At 33.1% G+C, this 13,036-nt stretch overlaps 1 protein-coding gene across 11 annotated transcripts in view; it reads right to left on the bottom strand.

Moving 5' to 3' along the window:
* The window catches only part of STAG1 (STAG1 cohesin complex component), a 393,663-nt gene that overhangs the window by 253,894 nt on the left and 126,733 nt on the right, over nucleotides 1–13,036 (bottom strand). For 9 of the 11 annotated variants that reach the window (XM_072792608.1, XM_072792615.1, XM_072792616.1 and 6 more), the window contains one exon: nucleotides 11,363–11,465. In XM_072792608.1, coding sequence (XP_072648709.1) covers nucleotides 11,363–11,465 — 103 coding nt within the window. Of the gene's footprint in view, nucleotides 1–11,362; nucleotides 11,466–11,544; nucleotides 11,564–12,586; nucleotides 12,684–13,036 lie in introns of those variants that run through there. The other 2 variants (XM_072792618.1, XM_072792619.1) reach the window with 2 other exon arrangements.

Here is a 13,036-nt window from a genome sequence, read left to right as displayed (position 1 = left end):
GCAACCCACGGAATGGGAAGAAATATTTACAAATCATATCTGATAAGGGATTAATATCCATAATATATTAAAAACTTATTAACTAGACATTTCTCCAAATAAGATATGTAAATGGCCATTAAGCACAGGGAAAAGATGATCAATCTCACTAATCATTAGGGAACTGCACATTAAAACTACAATGAGATGGAACTCCTCAATTATTAAGATGACTATGGGATGCTTGGGTGGCTCAGCAGATAAGCAGCTCAGGGCGTGATCCTGGAGTCCCAGGATCGAGTCCTACATCAGGCTCCCTGCAGGGAGCCTGCTTCTCTCTCTGCCTGTGTCTCTGCCCCTCTCTCTGTGTGTCTCTCATGAATAAATAAATAAAATATTTTTAAAAATTATTAAGATGGCTACTATCAAAAAAAGAGAAAACATTTCTTGGAGAGGATATGGAGAATTCTGATTTCTCATCAATCAGAATTCTCCACATCCCATCATGCACTGTTGATGGGAATGTAAAATGGTACAGCCATTGTGGGAAACAGTATGTCAGTGCCTCAAAATATTAAAAATAAAAGTACCATAAGATCATCCAATTACACATGTAACTATATAACCAAAAGAACGGAAAGCAGGGTCTCAAAAACTTATTTGTACACCCAGCAACATTATTCACAATAGCCCACACTTAAAAGCAACCCCAGTATCTACTGATGGATGAATGGATAAGCAAATGTGGTATATACACACAATGGAATATTATTCCACTTTAAAAGGGAAGGAAATTCTAACATAATCTACAACATGGGTAAACCTTGAGGACATTATCCTAGGTAAAAGAAGCCAGTCACAAAAGGCAAATACTACTATTATTCCACTTATATAAGGTACTTATTCAAAATCATAGATAGAAACTGGTTCCAGAGGGAAAGCAGAAATAGGGCATTATTGTTTAATGGGTATAGAGTTTTACATTTTTGTTTTTATTAAAGTATATCAATTTTATAATAGTTTCAGGTATACGACATAATGAGTCAATATTAATATATATAATGAAGTGACCACCACAAATAATCTAGTTATGTTACTGTACAAAATTCTTAAAATATTACTAACTATATTTTCTATGCTCAACATTGTATCCTCATGTCTTATTTATTAGAGTTACAGTTTTAAAATAAGAAATTTCTAAAAAAATAAATAAATAAAATAAAATAAAATAAGAAATTTCTGGAGATGGTGGTGATGACTGCACAATATTCTGAATGTATTTAATACAATTGAACTGTACACGTGAAAATGGTTAAGTTGGCAGATTTTTAGGTGTATTTCACCAGAATAAAAAAAAATGGGGAAAAACCCAAATATATTATATACATATATATTTCTTATATATTTCTACATATCTATTATACTTTATGTTACTTATGCACAGTTCTGCACCATTCTATTTTCACAGATTTTTAGTCAATCTATAGTCTGTCCTAGAGAATACCTCAATTCTTTTCTGAAAGCTGTAGTGTTGCATTGAACAGACATACAGTAATTTTTTTAGACATTAACTTGCTGATGGGCATTTATTTTATTCTGGATATTTTACAATTACAAATAACACAATGACAAGTAAGCCTGTGTATGTGTAGAAATGTTTCTGCGTGTCACATAGACATACATTATTATACATATATAGTATATAGGTAATATGAGCTAAACTCCCTAAGTAAAGAGGAAATAAGCCAGAATTCTCACACCTGGGATCCTTTAGAATGGATCATAAAGGGGGGAAAGATCACAAAAATCCATTTCATCTAATCTAAGATCCATCAATTTTATTCCCATTATCCCAAGAGTGATTTTCCCATATTCCAAATTCGGACAGTAATAAACAGTAAAAGATGCTCAGAAAGACTGTCCCTAATAAAGGTTAAGAAGAGAGGAGGTAATAATGCAACACAGGATACATACAATCAATCTTCAGGTTATACCCAAAGGATACAATTTTGCAGTCCTGAGAAGAATCCCCATCTCAGACATATAAACTACATTTATCCCACTCAAATCACATGTTTGCTTGGAGTCTGGCAGGGGGCCAGAGATGTAGGGGGAATTTAAGAATTTTGACAGTTATTTTAACAGGTAATACTACATATGTAACCCTTTATTAACTTGTGACTTAACAGGCTCCCTTCCCTACTCATTTTTGCCACAAAGGTGAGACCGCCTGTAGGTGTATTCCCATTCCTAAACAAGGATCCAAAGTGCTCAGATGAAAGAAACAGATGATGTTCCACATCAAAGTTGCTTAGTTGTTTCAAGAGTCCTTGCCTTAATTCACAGATTACTAATACCTTAGTAACCTAGCCAGTAAACCAGTTCCTCTGGAACTAGAGTTCCATCCTACCATTATCAGTTTACCCCAGGGACTGACTGAAGTCCTATCCTTGAATCTCAGGCCATTAGGTATGTCTCCCACAAGAGGCTGCCAGACCACAGATACGGCAAAGATCTAGCTAAGAAGACATCTCTAAATGCTTACTGATTCTGGACACACATACACACACATCTTCCTGACAAAACGTGATCCACTAACCCCATCTACCCCAACTACTTCTTGCCTAGGAAATCTTTCTTAAATTTTTAAAAAATATTTATTTATTTATTCATGATATACATAGAGAAAGAGAGAGGCAGAGACACAGGCAGAGGGAGAAGCAGGCTCCATGCCGGGAGTCCAACGTGGGACTCGATCCTGGGACTCCAGGATCGTGCCCTGGGCCGAAGGCAGGCGCCAAACTGCTGAGCCACCCAGGGATGCCCATCTTTCTTAAATTAATAGCAAAGTGGATCTCCTCCCAAATACCTGTCTCAACCCAGGGGGCATGTCTAATTTCTAAGTCACGTCTTACAGAGTCTCGCCTACTTTAACCTTCCAGAATTCCTGCTTAAGAGCTCAAGTGATACTTAAGTGGTATTATAGCCAAATATGCAGAACCTGAATCTAACCATTAGCAAAGACAAACTAATTCCATCTACAGAACACAAGGTTCGAGAAGAGAGACTTTTTTTTCACTATTCAACACAACTTTTATTTCTTTATTCATCATGCAGTTACTATGTACCAGATACATTAAAAAGTTTATCCTTCCATACACTACCACACACGGTTTTCAAAGAACTTACAGTATTTAAGATGTATTTTTCAACATCCCAATACAATGCTGTCAACTGGTGGTGGAGGAAGATTCATGCTTCGAATCCCATTAAAAACAGTTTAAATGAGATGTCCATGGTTCATAGGGTTACTACCAAAGAAACCTAGAGTCATGTGTTCATTGCTGGAGCTAATTCAAAGGACACGGGGCGGGGGGTGGAGGGTGGGGAGTGGGATGCTAATAAATAATTACATGTAGGAAAACAAAACTACCCAAAATAAAGCCTGCCTAAAACTATTAAGTAATGACTTTCACAGAAAATATGCTCATGAAATCATTAAGCTACACACTCTTCACTGCATCTTTGCGAAAATGATGTAATCAAATGTCAGAGTTTAGAACAAATGCTTTATGAAAAAGTGTCTGTTACTTAATTTAAATGTGTATCTATACTTCTGGTAAACTGTTTTAAGTTAGCACTGCTGTGCAGGAAAATTAACAACCCTAAACTACGCTATCGCAACAGCTTTGTATAAAATGAACTGCACTCTGAATATGCAATGACTTTTCTAGAAACTTTAAGAGACACAGATTTACCAATATTGTTTTTTAGTTTGGTGCCTTACCTGAATTTATCTGTACTCTGTGCTCTGAATGTGCAGTAACACCGATCCTTTCACAATCGTGTATATAAACATACTTGGAATAACTTAATACAAAATCATTACATAAAAATTATTTTTTAACAACCAGGAACACAAATAACTGCAACATAATACTGCAACTGTACACTACAGTCTATAAAAAATATTTGGCATAGAAATTTGATTTAAGGTAAGTGCTCCAAGTGTTCTATGAACAGACAGAGAATTTCCAGTAACAGATAACCAGAGAAAGTTTCACAGAAGAGATGAGCTGCCAGTTGGAACTTAATGGATTAGTAAAATTGGTATGATTACCATAAATAGAATTCAGGAAACAAGGTTTCTAGAAAGGAAAAACACCATGAAGCACAAGACACCCACACATAGAGAAGGGTAAAGAAATGTATCTGATTGAATGAAAGTTTATAAATAAGGAAACACAATAAAATATTAGGTTGTAAGGCAAAATAGAAGACCATAACTCACAACAAAAAAGCACTTCTTATTATCTGAACAAGTTAAATAAAAAAGTCAACTTGGCACTATTTTTTTTAATGTAATAAAAAAGGGAAAAGACTAAAGGCAGGAAGTTAACAGTTCAAACTCCCTATAAAGTGAAACCTAAAAAAAGGAAATTGGGGAATGTAAAAGAAGAGACAGATGTAGAAGACACTGTGAAATAAAAATTTACCAAATCGGATCTAATTAGATATAGAAGGGAGGGAATGGAATGTGGGATGAGGAAACTGAATGGTGATTCACATTTTAATTGTGAGTTCCTGGAAGAATTATGCTATGCTTTAACTAAATTAAGGAACTCCAAACTAAAAATTAGTCTATAGAATATTAAATGAAAAATTAATAATAAAATAGGAAACAAAGTTGGTTTGAGAAAGGAGATAGAAGTCCAAATGATGAATACATTTCAAAAAGTGATCAGAAAAGTGTGTAGGCTTAAGTTACAAAAAAATCATTTTATAATGAGATTACTGGTTTTAGAAACATAAAAATAGGAAAGTGCTATAGAAAATGATAAATGGGCAATTCAAAAAAGAAACAACGATCAATATTTCAAAACATATTGTTAAAATTTACATCACTTAAAAATAAGCACATTTTTAATAATTAGTATAATCAACAGTAGATGGGCAATGCTATGTATTTTGCTGTGTGAAAGGCAAACCAGCAATACACCTCCAAAGCTTTCAAAACATGGCATACCTTTCTGGCTGACCAACTCCACTTTTAAGAATTTAGGATTTAAAAAAAGATCAATGGATCTATAGCAAAATTTGGGAAATAGTTTGTGTCAGTATGGAAAATTTATTTGTGATAGTTTATGCCAGTATGGTTTAGATTAATGAAGAATTTTTAACATAAATGTTCAATAATAAGGGATTAATTAATGTGGTACAAAGTACATAAAGCCTTTAAAAATTATATAAAATATTAAACGTCAGGAAATTCACAATATTCTACATAAAAGTATCAAGGAATTTAGGAGATCCAACTCTCACAAATTTACCTGTTCTTCCAATGCTTGTTAATATTTTCATGTGTATTCTCCATCTTCTATGGGTATGAATATATATAAATTAAAATAAAAATTGTATCTTTTGATTTAACTTTCCATTTCAGCCAAGGCAAATATAAAAGTTAAATAATTCTGGGAATAGAAGTTCAGTTTTCATTTAAATAGAACAAAGAAAACAAAATCCTTAATAAAACTTTAAACTAGAGACTCAAGATAGGTTAGTTTGCAGATGAGTTCACTTACATGACAAATGAAATTCTGGACTGAATTCTGACCCAAAGGGAAACCATTTTTTTTCCTTTGCTTAGGGAATTACTAGGACAACTGGCAAAAGTGGAAAGAAGGATACAGATAACAGTATTATATCAATATTATTTTCATAATTGTGCTGTGATTGTGTAAGAGAATATCCTTGATTTTAAGGAAATTCATACTAAAGCATTGGGAGTAAAGTACCATGTATGTTCCTCTCAAACAGTTTAAAAGTAATAATGGATAAATAATATAATAGACCTCTTTATCCACAGGTTCACCTTCCTCAGTTTGAGTTACTTATAGTCAACCACAGTCCAGAAGCAGGTGATCCTCCTTCTGAGTTATCATTAGAAGATCAATAGTAGAGTGACACTATGACACAATGCCTACATCATTCACCTCATGTTATCTCATCATATAAGCGTATTCTCATCTCACATCATCACAAGAAGGGTGACTACATAACAATCAGATATGTGAGAGACACCACATTCATGTAATTTTTATTACAGTATACAGTTTTAATTGTTCTTAGTTCTTGTTGTTAATCTCTTAATATGTGTAACTTGTAAATTAAACTTTACTGGGGCACCTGGGTGGCTCAGTCGATTAAGCAATTCAACTCTTGATTTCAGCTCAGGTCATGATCACAGGGTCGTGAGACTGAGCCCCGCATAAGGCTCTGTGCTGAGCATGGAGCCTGCATGCAATTCTGCCTCTCCCTCTGCCCCTCGTCCCCAATTGCATGCACACATGATCTCTCTCAATAACTAAATAAATAAAATTAAACTTTATCATAAGTATGTATATAGAGGGTAAAAATAGTATATATAAAGTTTGTTCCCATCTGCAATTTCAGGTATCCATCAGGAGTCCCTTGTAGATAAGGGGGGAGGGCTACTATACAGGTTTACATATATAAAAATATATATTTACATATATATGTACATATATAGAGAAAATGATAAAAATAAACATCGCAAGATGCTAACATGTGGAAAATCTGTGTGAAGAATCTGCATAGAAATTCTTTGCAGAATTCTTACAAATTTTCTGTATCTGAAATTATTTCAAAATAAAAGAATTTTAAACACCAGGAAAAAAGAGTGACAATTTGACAAAATTAAACACCATTCATGTATTTAATGAACACCTAATGAAAGTCATACACTACTACACAGCACTCCACAAACCAGATAAAAATCCCTATCTTCAGTCCCTATCTTCATGAAGCTTATCTTCTAGTAGGGGGGAGACAGACAGTACATAAGTTAAATGTATACTACATTAGATGGAAATCAAGTATTGTGGAAAGAGGGAAAAAAACACACACATACATACAATCACCTTCTTCCATGTGTATAAGTCTCCTTGGGTAGGAGTGAGGATTTGCAATTTTAAATACCACTTTTAGGGGAGATGTCAATAGGAAGATGAGACACGTCCTAAGACAAGGAACAATCCTGACAGATTTGAGCAAAAGTATCTGACAGTGTCTTAAATCAGTTTTTCAGTAAAAAAAAAAAAAAAAAAAAAAGACACAATCTGAAAATCGATTAGACAGCATTTGCTGATATACCGAATACAGGTGAGAAAGAGTCAAAAATGACCACAGGTTTAAAGCCTGAGCAACAGGGAGGGTTGAAGTTGCCATTATACAAAAGAGGTGGGCAGGGGATAGACAGCTTAGCAGTTTGATTTTTTAAACATCATGGCCCCATTAACTATCTAAAGAAAGAAACTCAACAGACATGTTAATGACTTTGGAGTCCAGAGTAGAGTCCAGCCTGGAGATATAAATCTTACTAACATAAACTTAGACGTGGTATTTAAAGTCATGAGACTAGATATCATCACCAAGCGAGTAGTGTGTGTAGACAAAGAAAATGATACTATTATTTGTTAATACAATCATAGTGTCAGTATAAACACGATATAGGGTTTGTTTAGAGATTGTTAATCAATTGGCTAGAGAGTTACAATAAAAAGTACTGATTAGGACAACTACAAAATATAAGTGTTTTAATAACAAACAAGGTCTCTGAAATATTATACCAAAAAGAAATACCAACAATGAGATGCCTTGTAAGAATTTAGAAATGAAAAGAATACTACCCATAACAGAAAGTCCTTATACTATTTGTTTTCATATGGCTGAGTAAACAAAACTAGAGATCATGAAGTCTTCTTTAAAAATATAAATATTAAAACAGCACAAAGTATGTATCAATCACAACTTAGAATTGTCCAAAATGGAGCCAGCTGACTGAAAATGTCCAAGCAACCTTCAGAACAGGTACTGGAGCATATGTCAAACCTGATCACTCTGACAATTACATCTCTCAATATGAAATAGAAAATATAAAATCTCTCAACATAAAATATAAAATCTCTCAATATAAAATAGTTTGGCACTTTGGCATTCTCGATAGACTTTGGGAGTTTAAAATGCAAGTTCAAAACCTAGCTTTGCCACTTAAATACTGTATGTGACCCTAGGCGGATTAGTACTTCATACTTTTGTTTTCTATTTTGTAAACTGCACATAAGACTATGTCATTATACTGATGTTACAATTAAATGACATAAATACCATCAGGTTACTGCAAAGCCAGAGGAGAAATTCAGGAAGTTGTGTTCTTTCCATGGTCAACAAACAGGCTTAAGTCAAGTGGATGTGAGTATAGATACCAATGTGAACTAATGAGTGTGAAGATATGGACTAAAATCTAACACAAGTCTCTGGAATGCACTATCCTATCCTGGTAAACTCATTTTCAATTTTATTAACATGGGATGAACATGTACTATTTACCTACTAGATTACGGAGTAGCAATTTTAGTACAATTAAATCATATTTTAACCACAAAAGAGCTCAGTTTGAATATGCATACTTCTCAACAAGGAAAACAAAAATATTATACGAATGCAGCTATACACATATCAAAATTAGCCAAGTTCTAAAGAATAACACAACAGCCTGCTGAAGGGATGATAAATTCTCTTCAGGAAAAAAAAAAAAAAGTTTTTGAAGAAGGAAGCACTTAATTGGAGTCTTATAAAGAATTTCAACTGAAGGAAAACAAATTCAAGTAAGCAATCATATAGGCAGTTCATTCTCCAACCTTCAAGCAAGTTTAGTCTTATTTACAATTTGCACCTTTAACTCATTTGAATCCTAGTGAAAACAATGTAACTTGCCTATAGCCTGAGAAATAGTAAGGGGAACTAGATCAGTGTCTAAGTGTAGAGCTCTTGAACTTTTCCCAAAATGCTTCATAAGGAATTCTACCACCAAATATTCTAACAAAATTGAGAAGTATTATAAAGACTAACTTTAGTGTATGTCTTTTCCTCTACATTTTTTTTCCTTTTAAATAAAGGTGGAATATAAGAGTGGAGAAAATGGTAGAAGTCATCCCTCCAACTTTTTTAAAAACTAAGATTATGCTAGAAAATTAAAGGTTATGAAGATTCATTGAAGCTAATTAAAAACTGAAGCAAAGAAACATGGATAGAATACCAATAATACACAAAAAAGTCTTAAGTCACAAGGACATATTTATAATAACTGGTTAATATGACAATCAATTCCAACAAGTAGATTTTATTTGCATCATAATTCAAATCAACAAACTATACTTTAAAAATAGTAACATTTATGAAATAATTATAAACTTTAAAGTAGTTAATTTGATGATGTTTATACAATGTTTTTATTTTGAGATATGATAATGATATGTATTGTTAAATAAAAATAAATCAAGCCTTGGGCAGAGGAACTAAATAGACATTTTTCCTAAGAAAACATACAGATGACCAACAGACCCATGAAAAGATGCTGAACATTAATAATCATCAAGGAAATGCAAATCAAAACCACAATAACATATCACAACAGTTAGAATGTCTAGTATCGAAAAAAAAAAAAGAAACAACAAGTGCTAGCAAGGATGTGGAGAAAGGGAACTTTCATGTACCATTAGTGGGAATGTAATTGGCATAGCTACTATGAAAACCATTACAGAGATTCCTAAAAAAATTAGAAATAGAAATGCCATATGACCTAGTATTTCCTCCACTACTGGGTATTTACCCAAAGCAAACAAAAAGAATAATTCAAAAAGATATATGTACCCCTATGTTCATTGGAGCATTATTTAAAAAGCTAAGATACAGAAAAAATCTAAATTGTCCACTGATAGATGAATCGATTAAAAAAGATGATACACACACACACACACACACACACACACAAATATTATTCAGCCATAAAGAAAACTGAAATCTTTCTATCAGTATGGCAAATGGATGGACATTCATACATGATTGACCTATAGGGTATTATGCTAAGCAAAATATGTTAGATGGAGGAAAACAAATACCATATGATTTCACTTATATGTGAAACCTAAAAAAAAAAAAAAAAAAAAAAAAAAAGAAAGAAAGAAACAGATTCATAAATACAGGGAACAAAGTAGTGGTTGCCAGAGGGGCAGGGGAAGGGGTGGGGAGGGGTTCGAGGAGCAAAATAAGTACAAGAGATTAAGGGGTACAAATTTCCACTTAGAAACTAAATTAGTAACAAGTATTAAAAAATACAGCATAGGGAATATAGTCAATAATATTATACTAACATGGGACACTTGGGCGGCTCAGCGGGTGAGCATCTGCCTTTGGCTCAGGGTGTGATCCGAGAGTACAGAGATCGAGTTCCGCATCGGGGTCCCTGCAGGGAGCCTGCTTCTCCCTCTGCCTATCTCTGCCTCTCTGTGTCTCTCATGAATAAATAAAATCTTTTTAAAAAAAAATATTGTACTAACACTGTATGGTGACAGGTAGTAATTATACTTATCACGGTGAGCACTGCATCATATACTGAATAGTCAAATCACAATGTTGTGAACCTGAAACTAACAAAACATTTTATGTCAACTATACTTCAATAATAAAAGTTTTTAAAAGAAAAGGCAAGCATGTGTCTTTTAGAAATGCATTCTGAAATTTTTACAGGTGGAATGATGATGACCTTGAAAATAAAATGGGAAGGAAATAAGGGATGGAGAAATGAAACAAGATTAGCAATGACTTGATGGCTGTTATAGCTGGGTAATGATTATACAGAGAGTTCATTATAATATCGTGCCTTTCACAAAAGGAGACTGAAACTTTCCAATAGAATATTCACAAAATAGAAAAAAAATTGCTAATACCAAATCATATCATAAAAATGAGTGTAGAATAATATAAACCTTAACCCTTGACATGGTGAGTGATACTGTCTCTGAGAGCTTATGCTACCTTAAACTGAATAATGACTGGTGTACACAAAAATATATAAAGATACCCCTCTAGAATAAGGATATCCAGAATTCTTCTTAACTTCTCCATCATGTATCAATGAGAATATATTCTGACACTAGGCCCAAATCCCAAACTAATACTACCAAAATGCATGCTTAGGAGCTCACAAGAAAGCAACAATTCCCTTTAAAAATCAGGGAAGTCATAATTAACTACATCTCATTTCATATTAATCATCTTCTCCATGTCTTTACATGGATGGCAATTTATTTACAAGTGCAGCATGGAGAGCAAAAAAGATGAAAATCAAGCTCCTTTTTCTGATCACTGTCAATCCAATTCATAAAACAAAAGTTTTCAAGAATTTCTAATAAGCCACCAAAATTTTTTAAAAGTATTAACAGAACTAGAATTAACAAGCAGCTTATATGAAGCCCCTTTACTCAGTAAACATTACAAGAACAAAGACAAGTATAATACATACTGGAGGCCGACCAGGACGACCCCTTTTTCTTTTTCCTTTGATCTCTGTCTCTTCAAGTTCGCTGCCAGCATCAGAATGGGCAGTAGTTTCATTAGTTGAATCCCTAGAAAATGTGATATATTATTTTAGCGAACAAATTAATTCATACAAACAATGCAGTTTTGTTCTACTATTTTCCTTACCTCCTGGAACATGGCTGTTAAAAAGGGTTTTTTCTTCCACTTCCAGAAAAAAATCCTAGAAACTGAAAATGTTATCCTTCCTGCCTGTATCACATAACAATGAGTGACAAGAATCCTCAAATTGACAGAGAAACAAAGAGAAAGAAATGATTGTGGAAATGGCAGCTGCTACACAAAATATAAATGAAAATTCAGTTGTAAAAGATGAATTTATCAATACAAAAAAATGAAGTCTTAGGAAGAATATTATTCATTTTATAAAATGAAAGTCAATAGAGTACTAGTAACAGTTTAACAACCGGCTCTTCAAAAAAATATGCACATACATGATGAGAAATGTTACTGATATAAAGGATATATAACAATGTACTGACAATTTAAAAATGTACAGTATTCTTATTGTAAATTCCATATAACTAATCGATTAATATAAAATTATAATTTGTCACTCTTGTATCCATACTTAATGTTTGGTTGAAACCAATGAACACACACAGTTCTGACATGAAAAATCATTGATATTTATGTTCACTTAATGAACAGGAATACATGGAATGACAGACTTTTTTGAGAGCTTCACTCATTAGTCAATGCCTGGGCAATTTCTTACTTAATCAGTAACAGTTCTCAAAATACTGGAAATACAATTCTTAACTATGTGTGTTATTATACTGTAATGGCTATAAATGTGATATACCTTTAATCTACAATATTAACAATAATGTCATCACTTTAAGTCTATAGACAAATGAAAAAACAATAAATTAAGCCCTAATCTGTAGTGTTTGCTGATTTTCTTTTTTTTTTTTTGTTTGATTTTCATAATGTAAATACTCCTACCATAATTTCAAACTACCAAAGGGCTATCAACAGATAGCCACTAAAAAGTATTTTTACCATATAGATATAATAGATGTAAATAAAATATTCAAGAGCATAGAAAACAGTAACATGTAAACTAATGATAAAGTGGTGAGTTTTGAGAATTTATTACTTTTATTTTTAATATGATTTATTTAATTTTAAGTATATAAAACTTAACTTTTTATAATGACAAGGTTAATTTAACTGGGTCACAAAATTCCTGGAAATTTAATATTCAGCTCCCCAGGACAGTACGGGTTGGCTCCACCACATCACTGAAAAGATATAAATAGTATGAACAACTTCTTCTCTAAATCTTGTTACTAACAGTATAAAGAATCTGCATTAAAATTGCAAATACAAAAAAGAGAACACAGCAAAGGGGAATATGACACACAACTTACTATTTCTCCATCTGCTTCACTGAAAGCTCTCAGTTCCATTTCCTCTTTGTGTCAATTGCCTAAAGCTCAATTCTTTAATGTCTGCCACTCCTCCCTTTATACCATACTCTCTGGAAGATCTAATCCACTTGATGCATAGCTTCTATAACTTCAACATTATCAATAGACCTTTTCACCCATTTCTCCATAGACAGACAAAGGGCTAATAGACACATGAACAAACA

Source organism: Canis lupus, chromosome 22, assembly GCF_048164855.1.
Source record: "Canis lupus baileyi chromosome 22, mCanLup2.hap1, whole genome shotgun sequence".
Lineage (NCBI taxonomy): Eukaryota > Metazoa > Chordata > Mammalia > Carnivora > Canidae > Canis > Canis lupus.
The sequence above is the reverse complement of the archived record's forward strand: the minus strand, read 5'-3'. Positions and strand labels throughout refer to the sequence as shown.